The sequence below is a fragment of the Leuciscus leuciscus genome (genome assembly GCF_965113295.1).
Source record: "Leuciscus leuciscus genome assembly, contig: HAP1_SCAFFOLD_605, whole genome shotgun sequence".
NCBI classification, from domain to species: domain Eukaryota; kingdom Metazoa; phylum Chordata; class Actinopteri; order Cypriniformes; family Leuciscidae; genus Leuciscus; species Leuciscus leuciscus.
In genome coordinates, this window is record NW_028118134.1 from 1 (window position 1) to 25,247 (window position 25,247).

A 25,247-nucleotide genomic window follows, 5' to 3' on the forward strand; every position below is an offset into this window, starting at 1 on the left:
CTCACAGTAAGCTATCATGAATTCAGAAGATCTGGAAAATGGGGCAAACTTCGCATGGAACTACTTTTTTTATACTTTTTTTGGACCATGGCGGTATACATCAACATCATTAGGAAAAGAAAAGAGCTGCTCTGACAATCTGCATTACATCTCATTAGATTTTAAACAGTAGAGAGAAAGTAACACTGGTTCGGAAAAAAGTGTTTGAAAGTGGACAAGCTCAAAAGTTTTAGACCTGTATTTAGCCTCATCCACTTGTGATCCGATCGACCAAAACGCACCAGCTGTAAACAGGGCCTAAGAAAATCTTTTGCAATGTAATTCTTGTCTTACCCTTTCTTCCCCAACCATGGTGTCTTCCCTTCCTTTGTTTTGTCTCTCATCTAGGACGTCCAGCAGGCTGACTGGTTTTTTTTTAATGTCCATCTCATATTGAATGAAAATTTGGGCATCCCCATCACTTCCAGACTGCTCTTCTGACTCTAAAACAACACAATTATTTTTGCTGACTTGTCAATTAGTTAAAAATGAATGCGTCAAAACAAATTATGAATGATCAAATCGGAGGGCTCTGTTTCCGTTAAATGATAGAATAAGCTCCAAGCATTATCTTATGTTAATGTTTCATTTGCTCAGCTGGGTTCAACAGTGTCCGAATGAGACCAAATTATAACTTATTGCTTAATTACTTGACTTTTATATTGATTAATGTATAAAAGTAATTAGGGAATCAATGGCAACATACATTTCCAAGACCTATTATGTCTTAATGAAAAACACATTCATCCAAGAAAAAAAGTTAAATAGAGGCGATCTCACCTATGTTTTTCCTTTTTAGGCTGGGGACGTGGGAGTCTACTGGTTTGGCCTTTCGAGATGTGTCACTGAGCCAGACACTCTTATGAGGACCGCCGGAGCCTCTGTTGAGCGGCCTGGTGTCTGCCTGTTTCTCACTGCTCTCTGCTTTTCCTTTCCTAACAGGAACTGGTCTCTGATAAACAAATCAACCAATAAATGTGCATGTCAGCTCCTATTAGTGTGAAAAGGGCCTTGCAGATTTTTAGGGTAGACGAACAAGAAATAAACATACTGTTTTCTGCGCCGTCCGAAAGAAATGAACCACATCACGGACCATGGTACCGAAGTTATCATAAATTTTAACATATGGCCTCACCCAAGAAGGAAGCTGATTACGGGCTTCGGTGCCACTGAACCTGGATTACAATTCCAGAAGATTAATATTGGAGTGCATGCTCTCCAGTCAAATTGGGAATTGCTGTTCTAGTAATTAGCGCTGACCTGTGATCACAGAGGAAGATGGCTCCGTAGTCTTCTCTGTGGCGGATCACTCTGCCAATGGCTTGATTCACAGCTCGATAGGCCTGCTGTCTGTACCACTCCTGCCCGGACAGATACTGAACAACAACACAGACCATAAGAACCTTTACATCATGATCTTAATCATCATTAAGATAATAAAAAAAAATAAAAAAAATAATACTAATAAGAATATTTATTTAATAAAATATTTGTAAAAACATTTGAAGATCATGGTATATTTTCTTTTGTTTTTTCAATGAATTATTAATACATAAAAATCACTATGTATTGGGGAGTTGTACCACAGATAATATCTATTAAAAGGTATTATCTGATAAGAGACTTCCTCTCTATTATAACATATTTGATAAAACAATTTCTTTTGAAAAAAGATTTTAGGATTTTGTGATATGGATTTTTTTTCTCTAAATTAATTTGCATTCACTGCACACACATTTTATTTGCAAACAAGGATAAAACAGAAACATAAAATGGTACATGGGTACAATATCTGCATTCCATTAAAAAACACAGTTGAGCATTTTGAAGAGCAGGTACCTTCACCCCACTAATGTTATTTTTGCACATCTCGTCCAGATACTGCATTTTAAGCACCACTCTGGGGTCCATCATCGGGGGGAAGGGAAGTCCAGTGACAACAACACCTCGACAGTACGTGTCAGCAAAATCCAACCCTTCGCTTGCCTTGGGGAAAGATGGAAAACAAGAAATGTGTTGATATTACTGGTGTCGGTTCATAAAAGTAATCTTATTGCATCAAATATTTATAGTCTCACCTTTCCTCTACATACAGCGAAGAAGCTTCCTCCGCTGGAGTTTGGGTCTTTCAGCTTGGCATAATAGCCATCAATCACCTGCAAGAGAATCCAATTTCAGAGCAGCACTGACTGAGAGCTTGTGCACATCAAGCTATGCTAGCATTTTGTTAGCATCTATATCAAATCATACTGAGTGGTTACCTCAGTAAAAGTGCCTTTACCCCTCGGTTCAACAAACATGGGCTTCACTTTCTCAATGCGACCTGCATGTCCACTAGCCTGAGAGAGTGAAGAGGATTGGTGCATAGTAAATGAAATGCTAAAGTTGGCAAAAGATGAACAAGGTACAGAAATTTTCAAAGAAACTTAAAAAAAATTTTTTTCATTAATTTAGCAATAAACCTAGCAAGAGTAAGAAACATGCTGTCTAACTTTTAAACAAATCATTCTTTTAGTTCTGTTCAAAAAATCATCAAGATTTTTTTTCTTCTCGGAATCAGTCTGAATCAAAATCACAACTCATCCCTTAAACTGATCATCTCCAATTTGAACTGGTCAGTCAGCGTCAGCAACATACTGTATATCTTTAACACGGTCAGACCGAACACACTTACCCTCCAGAACTCCAGAGTCTTATCCATCACCGGATATGAGGGGAAGAACACCAGCAGTCCATGAGGGACCAGCCGTGTCAGATTGACTGCAAACCCAATCATATGAATATCATCATGCTGATCATCAGATCATTCCTGATAAGAGTTTAAGATCAGCTGCTGTGCTAGTATAAAGATGTCTTACCAAGAGTGTTTCCCATAGACGACATGTTTTCAGGAAGAAACCTTCCAAAACAAAAGAGCAGTTTACAAGCCTCCTAATGGCTCACATTTAATCTTTCCCGAGTCATATAAACCGTGGCTCGCAAGACTGAGTGAGTAGGTTGTGGGGATGTGCAGTCAAATAAACAACAACAACAAATGTAATTTAGTTTTTCAGTTGCGAGACTTATTTTGAAAGACGTGCATAAAAGCTGATGACTCTTCTGTCAGTTTAAATAAAGCGTGTCTGAGAAAAACTTGTTGTCCTGCTTCAGTATCTGTTGTCAGGCTATGTCAGAGCCATTTTTCTGACTTGTTCTGAACCTCAGAAAAACTAACTTTCCTGTCCTGTCAGCCATTACACTGCACTCACAGGGTGCACTGCGGTGGCACACACTATATATCACTTGGTTATAAATAAAGCACAAAAAAAAAAAAAAAATGTAACGTCATAGTTATGTTGTCAATTAGTAAGCCACAAAATTACCCAAAAGTACCAGTAAATTCCGTAACTGGTACTTGTGTTAGCTGGGAAGGATTTGCATGCAGCTATGATGTTCATTCTATTAACCAGGAGCAGTTTCCATTTCATTAACAGTTTATGCTAGTATTGTTTATTTACTATGGTAACTGTTGTTTCTGTAACCCCAAAATGCCACTTTGTTTTTTACTTTGTGTCATTGTGTATATTGTTAAATGACTGTGGTGGCTCACACCATATTGTATTTAAGGGATGGTTCCCCCAAAAATGGACATTCTATCATTACTCACACTCATGTTGTTCTAAAGCCATAAGACTTTCGTTCATCTTCAGAACACAAATGAGATCTTTTTTGAGAGATTTATGTCCATCCATTGACAAGTCTAAACAACTTCCACTTTGACGCTTTAAAAAGTCCATAAAGATATCGTAAAGCTAATCCATACGAATTGAGTGGTTTAGTCCAAATTTTCTGAAGAGACTCAATAGCTTAATTTGATGAACAGATTGAATATTGGCTTTAATTCACATATAAACATTCATCACACATCAGATATGGTAAACAGAAGCTCGAGCATGTTCACTTGACGTGAGAACCAATGAGGTTCATTCTCATGTGTTAAGCAGCACGTCTGAGCTTCTACTAGAACCAATGAGGTTTGTTCTTGCACGTCAAGCAGGTTCAGTTGAGGTTCTGTTTATGTTCTGTTGATCAATGTTTATATGTGAATAAAAGACTAATTAAATCTGTCTCCTCAGAAAATTTGAACTTAAACACTTAATTCATATGGATTAGTTTTACAATCTCTTTATGAACGTTTTTCATTAAGATCATTTGTGTTCACTTCATTTGTGTTCCAAGAATGAACGAAAGCCTTCCAGGTTTGCAATGACATGAGGGTGAGTAATGACATAATTTAAAATGTGGGGTGAAATAACCCTTTAACAAAAACTATTTTAAACCTGCTATTAAACAGCCTTACCTTATAGGCTACTTTTTATTCATCAGTATTAGTCTTATCCTTAAAATTAATGTGCAGGTAAAGGAAAGTCTGATTGTATTTTTTTTATGTAAAATTCTTACAAAATTGGGGTCACGGGTTTAATGACCATGGGAGAATGTGGATCCCATGGCCAAAGCAGTAGAGAACCACTGATATAAACTTCTTCTATGGTACTTTTTGGACCTTGACAGCCTATGGTCAAATATATATTAAATTTCTCAGATCAAAATAATAGCACCTGGGTTTGAAATAGAAAGTGGGTGAATAATAAATGACAGTATAAAACAGAGGGTGTTGATGTGACTAAACAGTCCTTGATACACTACACTACTTGAAACACTCACCTCCTGTCAAAGGCCGTGCTCAACTTCACGCCGTCCGGACCTTTTTCAATGATACTGACGAAAATCTGATCAGGCTGGATGACATGAGGATTCTCCAAGGATACAGGGAAAGGACTGCAGAAAATCAGCAGAGAATTAGTATCCTACCAGCATCAACTCATAAACCTCGGCAGGGACAGCTAGAGGAGAAGAGCACGAACATTTTCATTTCACAGGTGAAGGATGAGAGCGGCGAGAGAGTTCCACTGGTCAGAATGATGCTGCGTACTCCCTGTCCGAGCAGCTCCTGCATGCTGAACCCCGGAGAAAAGCACCAGTAACTCAGCACATTCCCTATAAAATATACACACACCATTTCAATCTTTCCTAGCTTTGGCATACAATGTTGATGAGCAATATCACTTTTTTTCAGGATTTCACTGTGGAAGTGGTTTTCATGTGCACCAAGGTAAACAAAACATATAATAGTGAAGCAATAATACACATTTTGGCCTGGGTTTGCAGACAGGGCTCAGATTAAGCCATGATTAGGCCAAGACATTTAAGTGGCATTCATAAACGCGCCATAAAAAAAACTAAAAAAAAAACTAATTGGACAAGTCAAGTCAAGTATATTTGTATAGCGCTTTTCACAATACAGATTGTATCAAAACAGCTTCACAGTATTACATCTAAATAACACAACAAGGTTTGTTTCTAGTGGAAAAACGTCCACGTTTGGTAAGGCTGATCAATAGTATTATTGATTGCTTAAATTAAATATTTAATATATTATAATTAAATATAATTAAATATAATATGGTGTGCATTTTGAGACAAAACAACAGCACTCATAAGTTGCTTTCAGTTAAAACAGCTCAAACATGCATTATAGTCTGGGATTAGGCTTAAGCCTTGACTGTGAAACCAGGGGAATACATTTCAGATTCTCCATGACTGAAAAATGACATAAAAACACCCAGAATGTGTGCTCCAGTCAATAGCAATGAATAGCAAAACACATGAGGTGTAGCAAAGTGTTGAATAAGAGTCTCAAACCTTGTTTCTTTGTAGAAGAGGAAGCCCATAAATCAGTCTGCTGTTTCGTCGTGAAGTTGTTGGTGAATGGATGAATGTGGACCTGATCTCAGACACAAATTTGTAATTCAGAAGCAAGTGGGGCGGGGTGGATGAAAGACGAGTATTAAAGGAACTATCGTCTGACATACACTAGTTTAGGGTCAGTAAGAGTTTTTCATTTGAAAAAAGTCTTTTGTTCAACAAGGCTGCATTTATTTGATCAAAAAACACAGTAGAACAGCAAATTTCAATGTATTTATTTTAAACAGACATTAATCCAGTAATTATTCCTGTGATCAAAGCTGAATTTTCAGCATCATTACTCCAGTCTTCAGTGTCACATGATCCTTCTGAAATCATTCTAATATGATGATTTATAATCAATGTTTAAAACAGTTATTATAATAATATGTGGATGGAAATCCATTTTCAGGATTCTTTGATTTTGATTGCATTTATTTGAATAAAAAATATTTTGTAACATTATAAATGTCTTTACATCTTAAAATGTACCCTTTTAATTAATTTCCTTTTTATTATAAAATTTGCAACATCACATTATCACTTACTCCAACTAAAACCTGATGTCTGCAGATATTTAACAATGAAAACTCCATGAATGTGAAAATCAGTCGGAGCAAACCTTAAATTCCTTCATGCCGTTTCCCATCTGTGATGTCTTGCTGTCCTCTGTAGCTTTAGCCCCAAACACCAACTAATTCAGGACAAACACAATAAACATACGGAACATTGTCAGCTTATCTTTTTAACACGGTCTACACTTCTTACCTGGATAATATCTGCTACTTTCTGTAGTCCGCTGGTGTTCAGAAAGACACCAGGCCCTGCAAAAAAACAAAACAAAAAAAAAACATAAATGGGTCAATGTTGAACCGATAAACAGAAAGTGATATTATATTGGAGGATCAGTTGAGTAATACTCACTCCCTGCTAAATATCCTGTAATCTGCTCCATGGCTTCCACTATAGCCGTTTTATTCTCAAAGTTTACATTAGCCGTTTGAAAAAGGTCATATATGAAGCTTCAAAAGAGGAAGAGACAGAAAATGACCAGTTCAGTTTAGCTGTTGTGCATCTAAAATTGGTGATTTTATAGTCAATATAATCAAGGTCACTAATACTCATTGCCAGCACTAAACTGAATCAGATCGCAGGTTCAGTGAGGCTCCACTCACCTGGCAGGTTTGGTGATTCCTTGATTATTTGCTGGCATTTCAAAACCGTTAATGGAAGATCCCAGATCCATCAAAATTTCTGTAAGATTATTAAGTTCTCAGCAAAAATGATTTTCATTACTGAAAAAAGTATTCCAAATAACTACATAAATTCAATTTTGTAATCAAATATATACATTTCCATTTTTGAAGTGTAAGTTAACCTACGTTTTATTTTTGCAATTGTGGTGATATCCAGTTTTAATCCTGTGAAATAACAAAGGATAAAAATAATGGAGTTATTTATTGGATATATATATATATATATATATATATATATATATATATACACACACACACAAATATATAAACCACTTATTTATATAATGTTTAAAATATACATTTTAAATAGAAATATCGACGGGTTTTTTCCAAACTAACCAGAATTCAGTGATTCCACATTAAAATCTGTTTTGCTAATGTCTGAGGCATGTTCCTGAAGCAGACGATCCACGGCTTCAATGGCAGAAATCAGGTCGTGAGGGGAGAGGTCAAAAGAGGTGGACTCTTCACACATCTTCTCCTAAAAATGTACACAAACAGTAGATAGAATATAAAACAAACAAAAATATAGAACGGCTATGATATCTCAAACAACAATCAAAACACTTACAATATTATGAGCCTCGTCAAAAATAACCACAGCTCCTTTCAGCTCTATGTTGTGTGCTCTTCGACTCTGTGAAATTAACAGAAATCATAAATGTGAATAAAATAAAAAACTTTTATCCTCAAACTATACATATCAAATCAAAAATAATAATAATTAAAATATAAACTAAATGTACAATGTCATTAAAATGTCAGTAAATAAATTATTTAAATAAATAATTTCATTAAACAAGGACACATTAAGTTGATAAAAAGTGACAGTATTTCTTTTTAATGTTACATATTTTCTACTTCAAATTAATGCTGTTCTTTTGAACTTTCTATTTCATCAAATAAATGTATTACACTTTACACAAAAATATTAAGCAGCACAACTGTTTTCAACACTGACAATAATCATACATGTTTCTTGATCATCATATTAGAGTGATTTCAGAAGGATCATGTGACACTGAAGACTGGAGTAATGATGCTGAAAATTCAGCTTTGATCACAAGATTCATATTTTGAAATGTATTAAAATATTTCATTTAAAATGTCTCACCTTTGGGTCAAGCAGGTAGTTGTAAGGCATGAAGATGACATCAGCGTGTTGTTTGAGTGAGCGTGACAGGTAGTATGGACAAACTCTGTGGGAATAAACAGTCTGAGCAATGTCACTATTTACAAACACTCCAATTGGAATTAATTCAGATGCAGCACCAGCAGTTCGAAGAACACCACTATTTCTTTCAGTGCTTCAGTAAGGCAATGATAGTGTCTCACCTTTGCTTTTTGCATGTTTTCACAAGATCCTCCACATCCATGATAGTATTCATGATTTCTGTGCTTTTCTCTAAATAAAGACCCAAACCCAAAAACATAGTCAGCTATTTCTCGTAGAGTCGTACATTAACAACTAAAACCATTATAATTGAAAAAATTGTATCTAATACAATCACAAATCTCTATTGACAGGCCACCAATGTTAGTCTCATACCGTCAACATTGTTGTAGAAGACACAGGAGCGGGACGACACTTTTGCTCTGCACATGTGGACCTTGAAATAAGGCATAATGCCTTCATTAATTTGGTGTTGAGATACAGCCTCTGGTATTTTAACTGTCTGTCGTCACACATACTCACAGTGAGATACTGATCAGCATACCTTAATGTGGTTACTCTCTTGACGCATCACTTCCTGGTTTATGCAGAGCTGTTCTCTAGATCCCAAAACACAAATATTTGGCCTATAATAAAGAACAGTACCATCTGTTAATAATATTTGTAAATAAATTAATACTTTTAATCAGCAAAGATGAATTAAAATGCTCAAAAATGACAGTCAAGACATTTTTTTTTTCTTCATTTCAAATGAATGCTGTTCTTTTTTCTATTGATAAAATAATCCTGGAGAAAAAAAATTTCAACAAATATTAACATTATGATAATAAAACGAAATGTTTCATGAGCACCAAATCAGCATATTTGTTTGTGGTCAATTGTTTTTACACACACACACAAAAAGGACACTTACAAACATAATAATCTATGAATGCATATAACATAATAATTATTTATAATAATCAGTTATAATTTTTATGATAACCAGACAGTTGACGGCACCCATTGACTTTCCTCTACTATGGAAGTCAATAGATGTCTTCAACTGTTTGGTTACCAACATTCTTCAAAATATCTTCATTTGTGTTCAGCAGAGGAAAGAAACTTGTACAGGTTTGGAACAACTTGAGGGTGAGTAAATAATTACAGAATTTTCATCTTTCTGTGAACTACCCCTTTAAACATGTGATGTTAACTCAGATAGCTGACCTGTAGGATGTGTTCTTGAGCTCATTTATGACCTGTGCTAGCTGGGAATGGGTCCTGGAAGCATATATGATCTTAGGGATGTCCGTGTCATAAGCTAAAGTAAAAAAAAAACAAAGACAAGACAAAACTCATGATAATGAAACTTGGTTCTTGAAATATAATTCCTATGGTTGTCCGTAATGTCAACTGTCACTATGATTTGGTTTATAATTTCGACAACAATGTAACTTTTGAAAACACAAGCAATGTTTATAAATGTTAATGAAAATAAATCATATCAATTTTGAATCAATAAATGAAGGACAGTACTTGGAGTGTCTTTGTTGGTGACTGCTGTTCCCCTCGATGACATTGGTCTGTCAGGGAACAGCTCCGCACCGCCCATTCTCTCGGCTATCTTGCGGTCAGAGATTGTGTCTTTGAAGTTCTCTCTCCAGCCCAGCGCTGAACACAGCAGACAGAGTGTTTTACCAGTACCAGTGGGACTTTCAAGAACACCATTGACTTTCTGGAAAAGAACAAGTGCATGTCATTCTTATTAATAGAAGAATAATAGAGCATGTGTGACCTTACAGGAAGACTTTCAAATATTTATTGCATTAGATTAAAGCACTACAGCCTTCATATTATACACTAATCAAAGGGTAAGTAAAACAAAATCTCATTCTACCTTTGATAGAATGTCATTCTGCCATTGCATTTTACCTCTGATGGAAAAAGTGATTTAACTTTTTGGAAACAACAAAAAGTGGCAGACTTTTGTCTTTTTTGGCTATAACCTTAGTAGTAAAAGTAGTTTTTTTAAATTTTGAGGGTGAATCTTTTAAAGTTTTTGAGCGTATTTATTTTAAATTAAATTAAATTCCAATGTATTTGTATAGTGCTTTTCACAATACATATCATTTCAAAGCAGCTTTGCAGAAAATGCATGCAATTCAGTTATCAGTTATGCATTTCAGAAATGTACATATACACATTTACAGTTACCTAATAATGTATTAATTTAAGGCAGAACATTTAACCGGTGTTGAGTATAAATAAATGTTGCTTGCAGTGCAGTGCATGCAGGGTTGCACACAGTGTGGTGACTGAGATTCTTACATTCTGCAGGCACTCGATTACTTTTCTCATGTAGTCCTCCTGACACGTGTATGGAGTGAAGGGAAAGTCCACAGTGACTCCTCTTAGCTTAATAAGAGGCATTATCAACCAAAAGACACTGATCGCTCACATGTAAAGAGCAGCACCAAAACACTCTTAAAGGTGCTCTAAGTGACGTCACTTCTTGTTTACGTTCGAAGTATTGTCAAAAAAAAACAGAGGCTAGCTAGACCCTCCCTCCTCCTCCTCCTCATCCGCTCACAAACCCCACCCCCAAATCCTTCTTGCTTCTGGAACAATTTGTTATTATGTTTCAAAGGGCCTGTTAGCCCAGTTAGTTGTTTCTTTGGGCCACAGACTGCGTCTTTTAACAGTGTGTTCCGGGGACAGGTAAGTTAGCTAGTGGATAGTGAGGAGATGTTTGCTGCATGTGACAATACATGTTTTAAAAAACGCTTAGAGCAACTTTAAGCAAAACAAAAATAAAAAAATAAATTTATACTTTAAAAAATATACTTTAATGAACTTTAAATTGTCATCAGAAACTAATTCTACTGAAACGAATGTAAACAAAATAATCTGGCCGTGGTCTGTGAGACGCGACATGAAAAGAAGAAAAGAGTCAAATAATGATACAAACTTTCACAAATAATGCGTAAAGCCTTTACATCTGAAAACATTACCTGTGACAAATATGGCGCTGTCCAACTGGATAGGCAGGTAAAACTTTCTGCGTCCGGGGAGGAAACAATTCAAAAGGTAAATAAAAATCTCCACCATTTCGAGCAGCACTGAAGTCGTTCGAACCGTATAGATGAACACTCTCCCCGCTGTATATTCCAGACGTTTTCGTTGAGTTTTCGCTGAGAAATGAGCCCAAATCCACCAGCCGCTATTAGAAATGTTGGCCGCCATTGACTCGCTCAAAGTAAATGAGTGCGGCCATGTTTGTTTATATTACAATGTCTCACGTGATTTGTCCGATTTACTGACAATCTTAAAAAAATAAGCAGCACAACTATTTTCGCTTAGATCAGAGTAAAAAAAAAATACATTTGACTATATATTCACATACAAAACATGTGTGAAAAAAACATTTTACTTTCTAATAATAGCAGTTTCTCACCCATTGGAAATCACTGTTTTATAATTTATGTATTTATATAGTGTTAAATGTCAAGTTCACAGGTCAGCACCAAAGGACAATTTTTAGTAGGCTAAAAAAAAGTGAAAAAGAGCACCAATGTACAAATATATGTTTATCTTTGTGTCAATATTCATACTTGAAACACACCAGATACCAAACCTTTGTGTACAGAATATCACACATAAAGTAATCTGTCTTTATTTCTTACAGTCTCTGTCTCCACGTGATGGAGATATCACGATATCCAGAGGAGGATAGACATGTAAGTTCTTACTTTTTAGCATGTTGCTCATTTATTTTTGTTCATTGTTTACAGCGAGTTCCTCTTCACTGGAGCGGTGAGATTTGGAGAGCCATGGCTGGTATGTGCTCCACTTTATAAAGACTTCATCAGACTGTACCGCTCTGCTCTGGACACAGGAACAAACCCTTGCCACATACACACTGACTGAGAGGCGCAGACACAACACAACACGCCTCTGATGAAGTTCAAGTTCATGGAAATATGTTCAGCTGTCCATTCATATCACCTTTCACCTCACAATCCAAAGAAATGAGAAATAATATTTGGGCTGTTTATGATATATTCATTGTATGTAGTTATTAGAGCCTCACACGTGTTTGTCTTTTCCAGGTGTTTGTAGCAGGTGACCCCTACAGGTAAGTGCACTGCAAGTATAATGGACAAGCCTGATGAACACCGTGATGTTAAGCCAGTGATCCAGGGTCTGCAGAAGTTGAACCAGGAGGCAGTGTCTATTGTCTGTGTCGTGTCTGTTCAGACATGGGTATTTTTAGTTCAATGATATATTGTCAATAAGAGAATGTATTGTTTGTGTTTAATAGTATTCTTGTAGTCTCTCATCCTCCTAGCATAGAGTCCAATGAGTGTAATGCTCCAGTTATTCTAAAAATGAGATGTACATCCCACATGTTCGTGGCAAAGAACGTTTCAAAATGTAACCTAATTATTTATATTGTCCTGGCTGAAGCCATTAGGGGGACAGATAACGGGGAGTCAGTCTCATACTTATTCAGTCGTGTCCTTTTGTAGTTCCCCTGTATGTTCCAGGTACAGGTGTAACATTGTCGGCAGGGTGTGGCCGTATGATGAACAACAGACAACTCTCCTGCCTGCCTGATGAACACAGCGATGTGAACAACAGAAGAAGCAAGTTGACGAAAGCGTTTATGGCAAGTATTCAAGAACCACATGTATTTGATGAATGAGGTTCTTGTTGTTGTGCCCATATTTCAGGACTTGAAGAAGACTTCAAGAGTCTTCTACTTTCAGTTTTGGCCTGACTACGCCTGCTCAGCAACGTGCACGACTGCTTCAACAAAAGCATCCACAGCAGTCGCAGGAAATGGCATTGACGTCGATAAATGGGACTATTTCGCCAGGGACTGCTATCATCTGGGAATTTTTTTCTGTCTAGGGCAAAAACCTCTATATGAATGAATATGTTTGTGCAGTGCAACACAACACAATGGCCACACACCAGGGTGTGGACACTTCCATGCTCCGTAGCGCCATCTGGATCTAGATCCAGTGCAAGTTCGGGATTCGACGAAAGCGTTTTTGGCAAGTACCAATACCCAAATGTCTCCTGCTATGGCACATCAATAGAAAATCAGTTTAAAGGCTGACGTTCGAGGTTGTGGCATGTCACGATGCACATCTGTGGCCTGGCCTGTGGTAGTTTCTGGGATGGAGGTAGTCTACAGGAATAACATCGATGATGTTGAGAGATATCTCAATTCTACATGCAAATGCAGAAGCGACTGGTGCAGGCACTGACGAACACAGCGACGTGAAGCCCGTGATCCAGTGGCTGAAGCGGGTCGAACCAGAAGCGGGTCCTGGCTGAAGCTATCAGGCGGTCACACAACGGGGAGTCGGTCTCATACTACTCTCCTGCCAGGCTTTTCTGCCTTGCAACAGATGAAGCAAGTTGACGAAAGCTTTTATGGCAAGTACCAAGACTTAAAGTTTTTATTTGATTTATTTATGGTTTAACTTCATTTTTTTCTTTTATTAGGAGGCACAGGGGGTAAAATTAAAATGATGCTATCTAAAATCTTATTGTGATGAGAGATGTTTTCTTTTTGACCACAGGAGTTGTTGCAACCAAGGCCTTTGGGAAGGAGTAAGAGGAGGTACCAGGAGGATGGGTTCGATTTGGAACCATCTGTGCTCCACTCTGTGTTCGATGGTACTCCAGTTGCCCAGACCCACAGAAGAAAGATGAGGCGCACAAGTCCAGATGAAGATGAGCAGCGAAGACGAGCACGCGGACGTCTCCCAGTACGGAAGCGCAACCAGGTATGGCACCTTAATCTTTAAGATTGAAGTGAAGTGCACTTTAAATTATACCGGTACTTTGACTTCTTTCATGCTTTTAAGACATTTAAAAATCTTTGCTTAACAGCTTGGGGACGAAAGTGACGACTGTGTTCCCTCTCAACCGTGCATTATCTGCCAAAAGTGAGGATGAAGATGAGCAGCTTGGGAGCACACGGACGTCTCCCAGGGTGGAGGCATAGACTGCAGCACTTGGACAGACTTCTGCCAGGTGTGACATGCACTTCAGACATGCACTTCAGGTTTTTTTTTTGAGTTGTTTGTAATAATTGCCATTTTGTGTTATGCACCATTTATGTATTTGTGTGGTTGCTACATTGGTTCCTGTCATCTTGCCAATTTTAGGGAGAGGCCATTCTAACCCCAAGGAGGAGATCAGGGAGATGTTCTGGCCTTCTGGATACAGGCAGCCCAGGCCCTGCGGAGAGAGAGACAGCGCAGCCACGCAGATTTTTATGTTAATCTTAAAAGATAAGCCGGCCTTTAAACTGATTTCCTATTGATGTGCTACAGCAAAAGACATTTCAGCTACAATAGATCACATTGTCTTTTGCTGTAGCACATCAATAGGAAATCAGTTTAAAGGCCGGCTTATCTTCATGTCTGATGCAAAAACTGTATTCTATATCGTGCAGGTGAAGGGTAAGGAGAGATTTGAAATGCTGAAGAAGATAAACGACAAGTGAACATATTTTCTTCTGAGATCGTGACGTCACCGTGCGCCCACTGAAATCATGAAACTTATATCGTTCTTTTCAGTTCGTCAAGACGGTTCCAACGAGCTCGGTCTGTTGAGTTTTGTTTCCGTTGAGTTTTCGCTGAGATATTTGCGTTGTGATTATAGTTCTTTAGTGCTACGAGCGCAGCCATGTAAGTTTTTGTTGCAAAGCACTCTGGGATATGACGTCTTTGCTTCTACCACGCTATTGTTAATGTGGACAAAAAAATGTCACTTCCCATAATGCATTGCAACAAAAACAAACATGTTGGCGCCGCGCTAACACGATCATTCACTACATCCTATCTGTATGTCACTCATTCTAACTTATGCACAATGCATTTAACCATCGCTTTTGAAGCTCTGCCGGATGTCGGATCTGCAGGATCAGAATACACTACAAGGGCAACGGAAAACCAGGTAAGTGCACTGCAAGTACAATGGACTGGACAAGGCTGCCGTCTGATGAACACCGTGACGTTAAGCCAGTGATCCAGGGGCTAAAGAGAGTTGAACCAGGAGGCAGTGCCTATTGTCTGTGTCGTGTCTGTTCAGACATGGGTATTTTTAGTTCAATGATATATTGTCAATAAGAGAATGTATTGTTTGTGTTTAATAGTATTCTTGTAGTCTCTCATCCTCCTAGCATAGAGTCCAATGAGTGTAATGCTCCAGTTATTCTAAAGACGAAATGTACATCCCACATGTACGTGGCAAAGAATGTTTCAAAATCCTAAAAGGGTAACCTAATTATTTCTATGGTTCTGGCTGAAGCGATTAGGCAGTCACATTACGTGGAGTCAGTCTCATACTTATTCAGTCGTGTCCTTTTGTAGTTCCCCTGTATGTTCCAGGTACAGGTGTAACATTGTCGGCAGGGTGTGGCCGTATGATGGACAACAGACAACTCTCCTGCCTGCCTGATGAACACAGCGATGTGAACAACAGAAGAAGCAAGTTGACGAAAGCGTTTATGGCAAGTATTCAAGAACCACATGTATTTGATGAATGAGGTTCTTGTTGTTGTGCCCATATTTCAGGACTTGAAGAAGACTTCAAGAGTCTTCTACTTTCAGTTTTGGCCTGACTACGCCTGCTCAGCAACGTGCACGACTGCTTCAACAAAAGCATCCACAGCAGTCGCAGGAAATGGCATTGACGTCGATAAATGGGACTATTTCGCCAGGGACTGCTATCATCTGGGAATCCATCCCCACAATTTGACGAACAACAAAATGGCCACACAGCACGGTATCAAACTCTACTGTTCAATTATTATCGCATTATGGTCTGGGACTTTTGTCAAGTGGAGGAGTCTGTTCTCCCAATATTTCTAAACTCTAGTATACCACAGTCAATGTGATTACAGTGTATTTTTATTTTCTTTCTGTCTATTGCAAAAACCTCTATACAAATGAATATGTTTGTGCAGTGCAACACAACACAATGGCCACACACCAGGGTGTGGACACTTCCATGCTCCGTAAAGCCATCTGGAACTAGATCCAATGCAAGTTCGGGATTCGGTCAGGCGTTTAAGGCAAGTACGAAAACCCCCATGTGTTCGGTGGATGAGGTTTTTGTATTTGCTGACTACTCAGTGCAGTCGTGACATTCAGGTCAGAGTCACAGCCCAGAGAGAAGTGCATATAATATGTGTATATATGATCTGAAGCTTGTGAAGATGCTTGTAAAAATGCAATAGTTTTTGTACAGGCATTTTAGACAGCACAGTCTTCAAGTAAATTTATGTTGATTCAGACTGAGCTTCCATCAAGATCATCTAGCCCTACAATCAGCAAAGTGTCAGTGAGCAGCTCCATCACAGATATTTTCTGTTAAAGACATGTGAGCAGTTACTCTAACGGTGTAATACTCTAATATATTCCTTTATTTATTAAACCGAATTTGCAGGTGAGTTCAACAATGCTGTTTTTTTGTTTGTTTTTTTTCCCCTCAGATTCCATGGTTCCGGCAGAGAGAAGCTGCTGGGAGACTGTGTCATAATCTGCGTGCCCTTTTTGGAGGAGGCCCGTCAAGAGTCACAGGGCAAGACTGAACCAGCAACTGCACATGTTGCAAATGTCCGCTTGTTATTTTGCATTTTAATGTTGCCCTGTGTTCTAGATACAACAATCCAGCAGTGACGCCCGGATGGCCTTTGAGATGGCTGCTGAGAAAAGAGCAGATTGCTGAACACGGTAAGCAATCTGAAGTCTAATGAACAAGATGGTTATTTGTAATGTTGCTACTCAAAGCAGTCATTCATTGATCTTGTAGACATGAGTCTGCTGCGTCCACGAGCCGAGAGCAGAGGATGGATGAACAAGGTTGTCCCTGCGAATTCCATCATCCGCCCCACCAAGCTACTGTGACATTAGACGTGATTGCAGCCTAGATCAACCTCTCACACCTCTGTTGGATGACTATGATGGAGGAGACAGTCCCATTTTCATGAACGCACCCCAATTCCAGTTCCCCCACTCCCCACTTATTCTGAGGTGAGTGTAAAGTATATTCGCCTAAGGTGCGGTCACATTTACCTTTGCCTAGTGAAATTTCAATAAGAATTTGCACGTTTGGGAGTTTGACATGAGGGTGGAAAAGTTTTCCAACGCAGATTTTGCTCATGGTTAAGTTGGTTACGTGGCAACGTGGTGCTGACCAACCATAGAAATTTTACCAAAATAGCACTAATGTGATTGCACCTTTAGTGTATACAATGTGAATACCAGTCGCTATTGAATATCAACATAAACTGATCTAATTTCAGCAGCTCTAGAACTGAACTGATGCCCATCATAAAAGGCTTTTTTCCCACTTTGTATTTTGTTATCTTATCCATAAACTGTGTGTTGTGGTCACATGTTAACCTATTTTACATTCAGCCCTGCAGATTTTAATGTGTAATGTATAATTACAGGTGGAATCTGTCTTCAGGTTCATGCTTGGACCCCAATGAGCCGAGCCTGTTGTTTGTTAGAGAGGTGGATAAGGTGCAAGAGTACTTTAATGTACTGACAAAAGTACTGACGGAAACGAAACTCAAAGCAGACAGTGCTCAATTATTGGAAAAGTCTCAAGAGGTCAGTACTGTGTAACAAACACATCATGTAACTGTCAACTGATAATTATCAGATAGGCTGTCTTCTGACTGTAACAGCCATTTCTTTCTCTCTTTAAGGTTCATGAAATATTATCTCGTCCAACAGCATCCACACCAAAGACAAAAGTCTCTTCAGTGACTGCAGAGACTTCATCAGTCCTTTGGACAGTATACGAGCTGGTATGTTGAAAAAGGTCAACAAGGAGTTGACAAGGTATTTTTAACTCCTTTTATCTATTAAACCAAAATCACAGGTGAGTTCAACATAACTTTTTTTTTCAGGTTCCATGGTCACGGCAGAGAAAAGCTAAATAACTATGTACAGAGAGAAGCTGCCGTGCCTCTAGCTCGTTTGGTTTGGGTGTGGGGCCCCGGTGAATTTTGGCATAATCGGCGAGTTGAGAAAATCACATTTGATGCCGTGTCACTGTGTTGCACATTTTTTCATAGAATCAAAACATATTAATATTTTTTATATATTAATATTCCAAAATATTTTTTATTATTAGGTCCCTAAATCACTCCCAGACACCAAAAGCCCAAGCCATGTACCATCCACAGAAGAATGAAGCAGACGTTGAAAGCACAAAGGTGAGAGGGTAGATTTGGGTGGGGCTTGTGTTCAACTTGAGTGCGAGTTAGGTTTTGACTTGGGTGGTTTTGACTTGGCAGGATCTCACCCACCCACCAAAATCTACCCATGTGTTCCCTTGTCTGATGTGTCATGTTGTCATTAGTTAATTGTTTCATTGTTCACAGGTGTCCCTTGTCTTGTTATTAGTCTTGTGTGTATTTAGGCCCTCTGTTTGCCACGTGTCTTTGTCAAGTTTTGTTTCACTGTTTGTTAAGCGTCATGGTTTGTTCCAAGTTCATGCCACGCTGTGCTTTTGTTTTATGATTGATCTTGGTATGTTTATTAACAAACTGCACTTGGGTTCTCATCAACACTTGCCAGCGGATCCCTTACACCTGTCTTGGTTTTTTGTTTAGTCCTAGCAGGTTCTTCCTTTATGGGCTTGCCGTACTCAAAGATTGTCAAACAATCTTAAGAGTGGCAAAGCTGGAAGTAAAGAGGATGGCCTGGGTATGGTCAGAAAACTCGGTGACAGAGAAAGGACCATGCATAGGCACTTTTGCACCCTCGGTTAATATTGAAATAATGTTCAGATTTCAACCACAAAATAATGGTGTTAATATTGCTTCAACATTACAAAGTGATGTTGTTTTTGCATCACTCTTGCACCCTCAGTAAATGGTGAAGCAATGTTGAGATTTCAACCAAAAATCAACGGTAATAGTATTTATTCAACATTACAAAGTGATATTTTATTAACATAACTTTTGCACCCTCAGTTAATGTTGAAACTGTTGAACAACAAATCAATAGTTATGCTACTGAATCAACATTACACTATGATTGATTCTACATCACCGATGCTGAATCAATACTGAAATTAACTAAAATAATCAATGGTAATATTGAATCAACGTTACACTAAGATGTTGAATCTACATCACTGCTGTTGAATTAACTCTGAAATTAACAAAAATAATCAATGGTAATATTGTTGAATCAATGTTACACTATGATGTTGAATCTACATCACTGCTGTTGAATTAACTCTGAAATTAACAGAAATAATCTTTGGTAATATTGTTTGGTAAGAAAAGTTTTTGTACAGGCATTTTAGTAAATTTATGTTCATGCAGATGGCCCCTAGGTCCCCACGCACCATCCAGTCTAAAGTTCTGATCCTGGCGTCACTGTAACATCGACCATCTGTGCTCCACGCTGTGTTCCATGGTAACAGACCGTCAGTGTGTTTTTTAATTCAGCTATGCTGCCAGATCCTGAAGGCAGACTACAGAAAAGCCAGTTGCCCAGGTAAAGCAGGTACAACTTATTATTTTAGTTATTTTTAGATTATGATGAGATCTACTTTGTACATCTCAAAGAAACAAGGCCAGTTTGACCACCTCTCTTTTACTACAGAAAAAACAATAGTAACTAAACTACAAATACTAACCTTGAATATGAATCAAAACACAAAAAGAAAGCTTGAGATTTGACTGAAAGCAAAGTGGCTTTAAGTTACATTCAAAAGCTAATTTTATCATTTTAAAATTAAGGTTTTTATTTTATTGCATTCACTGTGTAGTTTTTCATTTTAACCCCTATTATGCAAAAACATGCTACAGATGTTCCCTCTTTTTTTAATTGACAACTAGGAATAATGGAATAGGTCTCCGGCAAACTTGACAATGGTGTGAAGAGAAAGTCTTTCCGGGGAGAGGGCCTGAACCTGGATTGGCTGGACGAGTAGGCCTGGTCCAAAGGAGGACAGCAAGAAGGCCAAGCTGAGCATCAGGGGACATATATATCGTGCAGGTGAAGGGTAAGGAGAGATATGAAATGTTAAAGAAAATAAACGACAGTTTGGAACTTAGCGACGTTATGCCTCCATGTGACATGGACAAATTCAGCTCTCTGACTGAAGATGATCTGACCAAGCAGGTTCTGGAGCTCTCTGAGGAGCTGAGCAGAGGGACGCTGTGTCAGATTTTGACCTTTTTGCACAAATGAAGCAGATGATGGTGAGATGGATTTTGGCGTGGATTTAAGTCTGGATGTAAAATGGCATTTTATGGCTAGAGCCATTCTCAAATGTCAGTCATATAACTGCATTCGCAGAACTTTCAGAGGAACACAGTGATGGCGTGCCCTCGGAGACCGTCTCAGCTAATGCACCGGGCGTAGGACAGACATGCTGTCTGCCCACACAACCAGGTATGAATATAGTTCTATTGTTTCCAAGGCATCAAATTCTTGAAAGGTCACTGCTTACAGGAAATAAGTGATTGGACATGCAAAACTATGCAAATTGTTACCTCAAATGATAGAGAAATTAATCTCAATAAAAGGACAAGTGGGGCCTGACGGATCTCAGCCAAACTGCCATGCTTCAGGTAATTAAAATTTTATTCATTTTGACTCACAGTTCTGATGATGAAATCTACATTCTGCATGTAAGTGGCAAAGAGCGTTTTAGATTTCTTTCTCTGTGGGTCTCTGTACATCAGCTCAGCCAGCCACACAGCAGAAAGAGGAGGCGCACCAGCCCGTGTGCTTAAAGCACTACTGATCCCAGGAGAGAGCAGTGCTTCCTCGACCCATCCAGCATCCAGGTGAGTCATTAGAAATGACACAATTCATTCTAACACAATGTCTGGTTTTCAGTGAGTCGGAGAAGATGGTGTCTGAAAAGAAGCCCGCAGGAACGGTGTCTCCACCGACAGGGAGTCCCACTCCAGCAGCTCCGCCCTCATCAGTGCAACACAACACAATGGCCAGACACCAGGGTGTGGACACTTCCATGCTCCGTAGAGCCATCTGGAACTATATTCAGTGCTAGTTCGGGATTCGGTAAGTCTCTCCACTGCTCAACATTGAATATGTTTATTCATTCTACAAGTAACGTTTTAAAATGCTGAAGATGTCTCAGAGGCTCCCCCGGGGCCTTCAAAGAAGCCAGCAGGAGAGCATTTGTTTATGCATCTCAACAGGTCCAGGGCCAGGTGAGTCATAAAATAAAATAAAAAAATCACACACTTCCACTTGTATGTACGGCATAAGATATGACTACGGCTATAGTGGTGAATAATAATCGATACAGATTTAGATCTTAAAATCCTTTCTTGCATCTCTATAAAAAGCAGAGGTCACAGACTTGTTTTTGTTTTCCAGTGATTTGACATGCGCTTCTGGCATGTGCGCGCTGAGATGCTGGACCAAGGGAGGACATACATGCTGTACATTCTTACTTTTTACTATGTTGCTAATGTATTTTTGTTCATTGTTTACAGCGAGTTCCTCTTCACTGGAGCGGTGAGATTTGGAGAGCCATGGCTGGTATGTGCTCCGCTTTATAAAGACTTCATCAGACTGTACCGCTTTGCTCTGGACGCAGGAACAAACCTTTGCCACATACACACTGACTGTGAGACGCAGACACAGCACGCCTCTGATGAAGTTCAAATTCATGGAAATATGTTCATTCATACCCGACCAGATAGACCACAGCCACAGAAATGTAATGTATTGTCTCCCTAAGGCCTTCAGAGAGATGCTCTGGCCTTTGAACATGTGAACAGGTGGAGGTGAACTTTCACCGGCTTTCAATGAGGTTGACAACCTAATGGTCGATCTGTTGGACAACATCTCTACAAAAGTGCAGCAGTCGGACTGACTGAAGGAGATCTGACCAAAAGGTACTGGCCCAGGGACCTGATGGACCTCAGCCAAACTGCTATGCTTCAGGCATGTTTAAGGTTATTAAAAAATAAATAATTAACTCACCAGCTCATTCTTACTCACAGTTCTGATGAAGAAATCTACATTCTTCATTCGGCAAAGAGTGTTACATACTATTTATGTATTTGTGTGGTTACATACTTGGTTCCTGTTGTCTTGCCAATTTTAGGGAGATGCTCTGGCCTTGTGGATACAGACCGCCCATGCTCTGCGGAGAGAGAAGCAGCGCAACCACATATTATTATTTGTTAAGATAAGTATTAGCATTGCTTAATTTGTGTCTTCTTGTTTAAAGGGATAGTTCACCCAAAAATGAAAATTCGGTCATCATTTACTCACCCTCAAGTTGTTTCAAACCTGTAAAAAAAATTTTTTTTCTGCTGAACACAAAAGAAGATATTTTGAAAAATGTCTGTAACCAAACAGTTGATGGACCCCATTGACTTCCATAGTATTTTTTTTTCCTACTATGGAAGTCAATGGGGTCCATCAACTGTTTGGTTACAGACATTTTTCAAAATATCTTCTTTTGTGTTCAGCAGAAAAAAGAAATTCTTACAGGTTTGAAACAAAGTCATACAAGACCCATGATGACAAGACACAACCTGACACAAGACATTCATTTTGTGTTTATATATTTTTTTATTTTAATGCATTTAGGGTCCATGTGTGCGCCCGTCTTGTCTCACATCATCTCGAGTGCGGTATCTTTAGTAAACCTGTCTTGTTTTTTGTTTCGTCCTAACAGGTTCTTTCTTTATGGGCTTGCAGTACTGCCAGACAATCTTAAGAGTGGCAAAGCTGGAAGTAAAGAGGATGGCTCATGATCTGGTTTTGGGCAGAAAACTCAGGGACAGAGAAAGGACCATGCATAGGTACTACTGCGAGGCTGTCTTGGTTTTTGCCCACATGCAGCGCCCAAGAGCTGTGGAATCCTTGACGGTAAGTACATCTCTATTTTAACGACTCTACGCTTGCAATATGATGCAATGTTTACAGCACGTATGCATTAGTAAGTGACCATTTTTCGTTGTTATCTAGGATTCAGAGTGGAAAAAGAAAAAAAGTATTTCATAGTCTTGATATATACGTAGATATCAAGTACGCCCAGAGACAGGACTATCTTCTGTGTAAGTCTCCGAATCCACCAATACAGCAATGTCGCTCATTTTAACTTGACACTGCAGGTGTTTTTTGTTTGTCGCCAACAAGCGTTTACCAATGATTATGGTAATTTTTCTAAACCTTTAACACAGCAACAAACACCTACATCACACAGTTAGCCAAATGTTTGATCTTCTGGTCAAAACCACTTTTTTTTTTTTTTTTTTTTTTTTTAGTTATACAAACTATACACCAAAAAACTTTTTGTACCGTACACGTTCTCTATCAAAACGCAGCAAGCCCAACTCAAAATTGAAGTCAAAAAAGTGATCGTCTGAGTAAAGTGATTTGATTTTGTCTTTCAGCACACTTCAAAGTCCACTAGCCTTCGACCGCAAAGTTGTCAAGGCTGATTGGGCAGGAGGGGTGGAGGTCCAACTACCCAAAACCCGAGGAGATTCAACGGTTGTGGAAACCGGCTTCCAACCTCGCCACAGAGTCAGATGAGGCCATAATGAAGTGCCTGTCTGAGCAGACCTGGACAGGGCTGGCCATTCTCTCTTGGCCCAAAAGAGTTTTTGCTTCAAGTATCAGGACATAAAGGAATTTGTGCGAACTGAAGTTACTGTGGGACATCCGGCAAAGATAATTCTGCTGGAGAAGCCAGATATACCTTTCCAGGTCATAAATGGCCATGGCTTTGACACACCATTGGTCATGCAGCTGTGTGATAAATGGGGAAATCCTTTAACAGATCAGCGGCTTGAGATTGTGATGAAGAGTTAAAGATAAAGTCCTGAGTGACGTCTCAGCCTGTAGATTCACACGGAAAAGCTTGCTTCATATTAGAAAGTATAAGTGGTCCAAAAGGGGAGCATCATTTGGAATTCAGGGGATGTTTTGGCAGGAAAGGTATTGCAGGGCAAGTAATAAGACTAAATGTGATTCCTGATCCCAACAAACCCTTTTGGCACTTTGTGACATCAGTGTGGACACCCAGCTAAAATTTGATTATGGTGTTTCTCTCTCACTCATGTAATTGATTTTGTGGTTTCTGGGTTCTTAAATATTTGGCCTAGTCGAGGGGTGGCCTTGAAAATAGTTTGGTTGTGGATAATGACAGTGATTTTTTTTATGATCCGCCCCTCAACAGTGTTGGGAACTGTTTTCTTGTAAGCAAGAAAAATTGGATAATTTACTTAATTTAAAAAGAATACATGTTTTATCAATTACTGTATTTGCTTCATCCTTGGTTTAAAAAAAAAGAAAAAAACTAAAACACCACCAGGTGAGGATGTGACTATATTGGTATTGCATAACTAAAACATTCAATAATATTTTCTAGAAGATATATTTTTCTTATTTATTTTTTCACAGTCTCTGGCAGTTCATCAGTTTTGTTCTTGTTGACATCATTTTATTTATTGTTCATTTTTATGTTGTGCTTTGTTGTGTATAGTTCTTTCGTGTCCCCGGAATAAAATGTCCCTTAACTCATTGTTTAATTGCATTCTTTTCTTTTACTAATACAAGTGTTTTCATTAGGTATAAATAATACAACATATAAGCACTGCACTTCACTGGTGTACAGAATATTGCCCAACACTCACAAACTGTCACACATAGAACAGACACTTGTACGAATAAATGTGAATGAGCTGTACAGATCTAGTGATTCATTACCCCCATTCTCCAACAGAACAAGTTGGTCACTGTTGTTTGAAGTGAAGTGTCTGCTCTTCTTCAGTGTAAAAACTCAGAGAGGTCGAAGTCTGTATCACATCTATCAAACTCAAACAGACAAAATTCACAAGTTCACAAAAGGTGATATAACTAACAAAATATATGTTAATATTTTAATGCAATGGTCAAAATATTAGCCAACCCAAATCACAAACATAAAATACTCTAAAACTCTACTTATTTTACATT

At 38.6% G+C, this 25,247-nt stretch overlaps 2 protein-coding genes across 28 annotated transcripts; one reads left to right on the forward strand and one right to left on the reverse strand.

Moving 5' to 3' along the window:
• Positions 1-6: 6 nt before the first annotated feature.
• On the reverse strand, positions 7-11,912 carry LOC309491820 (regulator of telomere elongation helicase 1-like). Of its 4 annotated transcripts, none has more exons than XM_082190849.1 (27): positions 11,247-11,912; positions 10,564-10,602; positions 9,772-9,970; positions 9,463-9,556; positions 8,798-8,879; positions 8,629-8,689; positions 8,415-8,484; positions 8,194-8,278; positions 7,651-7,716; positions 7,419-7,560; positions 7,206-7,244; positions 6,999-7,077; positions 6,748-6,845; positions 6,592-6,647; positions 6,446-6,517; positions 5,782-5,863; positions 4,944-5,076; positions 4,744-4,857; positions 2,898-2,938; positions 2,714-2,799; positions 2,301-2,378; positions 2,118-2,195; positions 1,879-2,025; positions 1,300-1,415; positions 1,091-1,214; positions 820-991; positions 7-482 (listed from the first exon to the last, which is right to left on the reverse strand). In XM_082190849.1, the coding sequence occupies exons 2-27, from the start codon at positions 10,591-10,593 to the stop codon at positions 298-300; spliced, it is 2,529 nt and encodes an 842-aa protein (XP_082046975.1). In that variant the 5' UTR covers positions 10,594-10,602; positions 11,247-11,912; the 3' UTR covers positions 7-297. The 4 variants fall into 4 exon arrangements, with proteins under 4 accessions (XP_082046975.1, XP_082046974.1, XP_082046973.1 ...); XM_082190848.1 differs by having other exon boundaries at positions 10,564-10,650; XM_082190847.1 differs by lacking the exon at positions 11,247-11,912 and having other exon boundaries at positions 8,798-8,852; positions 10,564-10,817.
• Positions 9,975-24,813, forward strand: LOC309491822 (uncharacterized protein). 24 transcript variants are annotated; one of them, XR_014203323.1, is made up of 24 exons: positions 10,830-10,953; positions 12,027-12,072; positions 12,345-13,683; positions 13,830-14,036; positions 14,143-14,286; positions 14,421-16,044; positions 16,226-16,333; positions 16,555-16,641; positions 16,754-16,994; positions 17,074-17,294; positions 17,717-17,879; positions 17,978-18,079; positions 18,182-18,292; positions 18,409-18,490; positions 19,610-19,793; positions 20,129-20,295; positions 20,415-20,494; positions 20,592-21,323; positions 21,394-21,475; positions 21,764-21,809; positions 22,012-22,221; positions 22,385-23,153; positions 23,253-23,341; positions 23,681-24,813. XR_014203323.1 is itself a non-coding variant. In XM_082190850.1 (22 exons), exons 10-13 carry the CDS (start codon positions 17,248-17,250, stop codon positions 18,212-18,214), a joined length of 345 nt encoding a protein of 114 aa, XP_082046976.1. In that variant the 5' UTR covers positions 10,830-10,953; positions 12,027-12,072; positions 12,345-13,683; positions 13,830-14,036; positions 14,143-14,286; positions 14,421-16,044; positions 16,226-16,333; positions 16,555-16,641; positions 16,754-16,994; positions 17,074-17,247; the 3' UTR covers positions 18,215-18,292; positions 18,409-18,490; positions 19,610-19,793; positions 20,129-20,295; positions 20,415-20,494; positions 20,592-21,323; positions 21,394-22,221; positions 22,385-23,153; positions 23,253-23,341; positions 23,681-24,813. The 24 variants fall into 24 exon arrangements, 1 of the variants encoding a protein (XP_082046976.1); XR_014203326.1 differs by having other exon boundaries at positions 20,592-20,687; positions 20,822-20,866; positions 20,981-21,323; positions 21,394-22,221; XR_014203320.1 differs by having other exon boundaries at positions 21,394-21,897.
• The last annotated feature ends 434 nt before the right edge of the window (positions 24,814-25,247 follow it).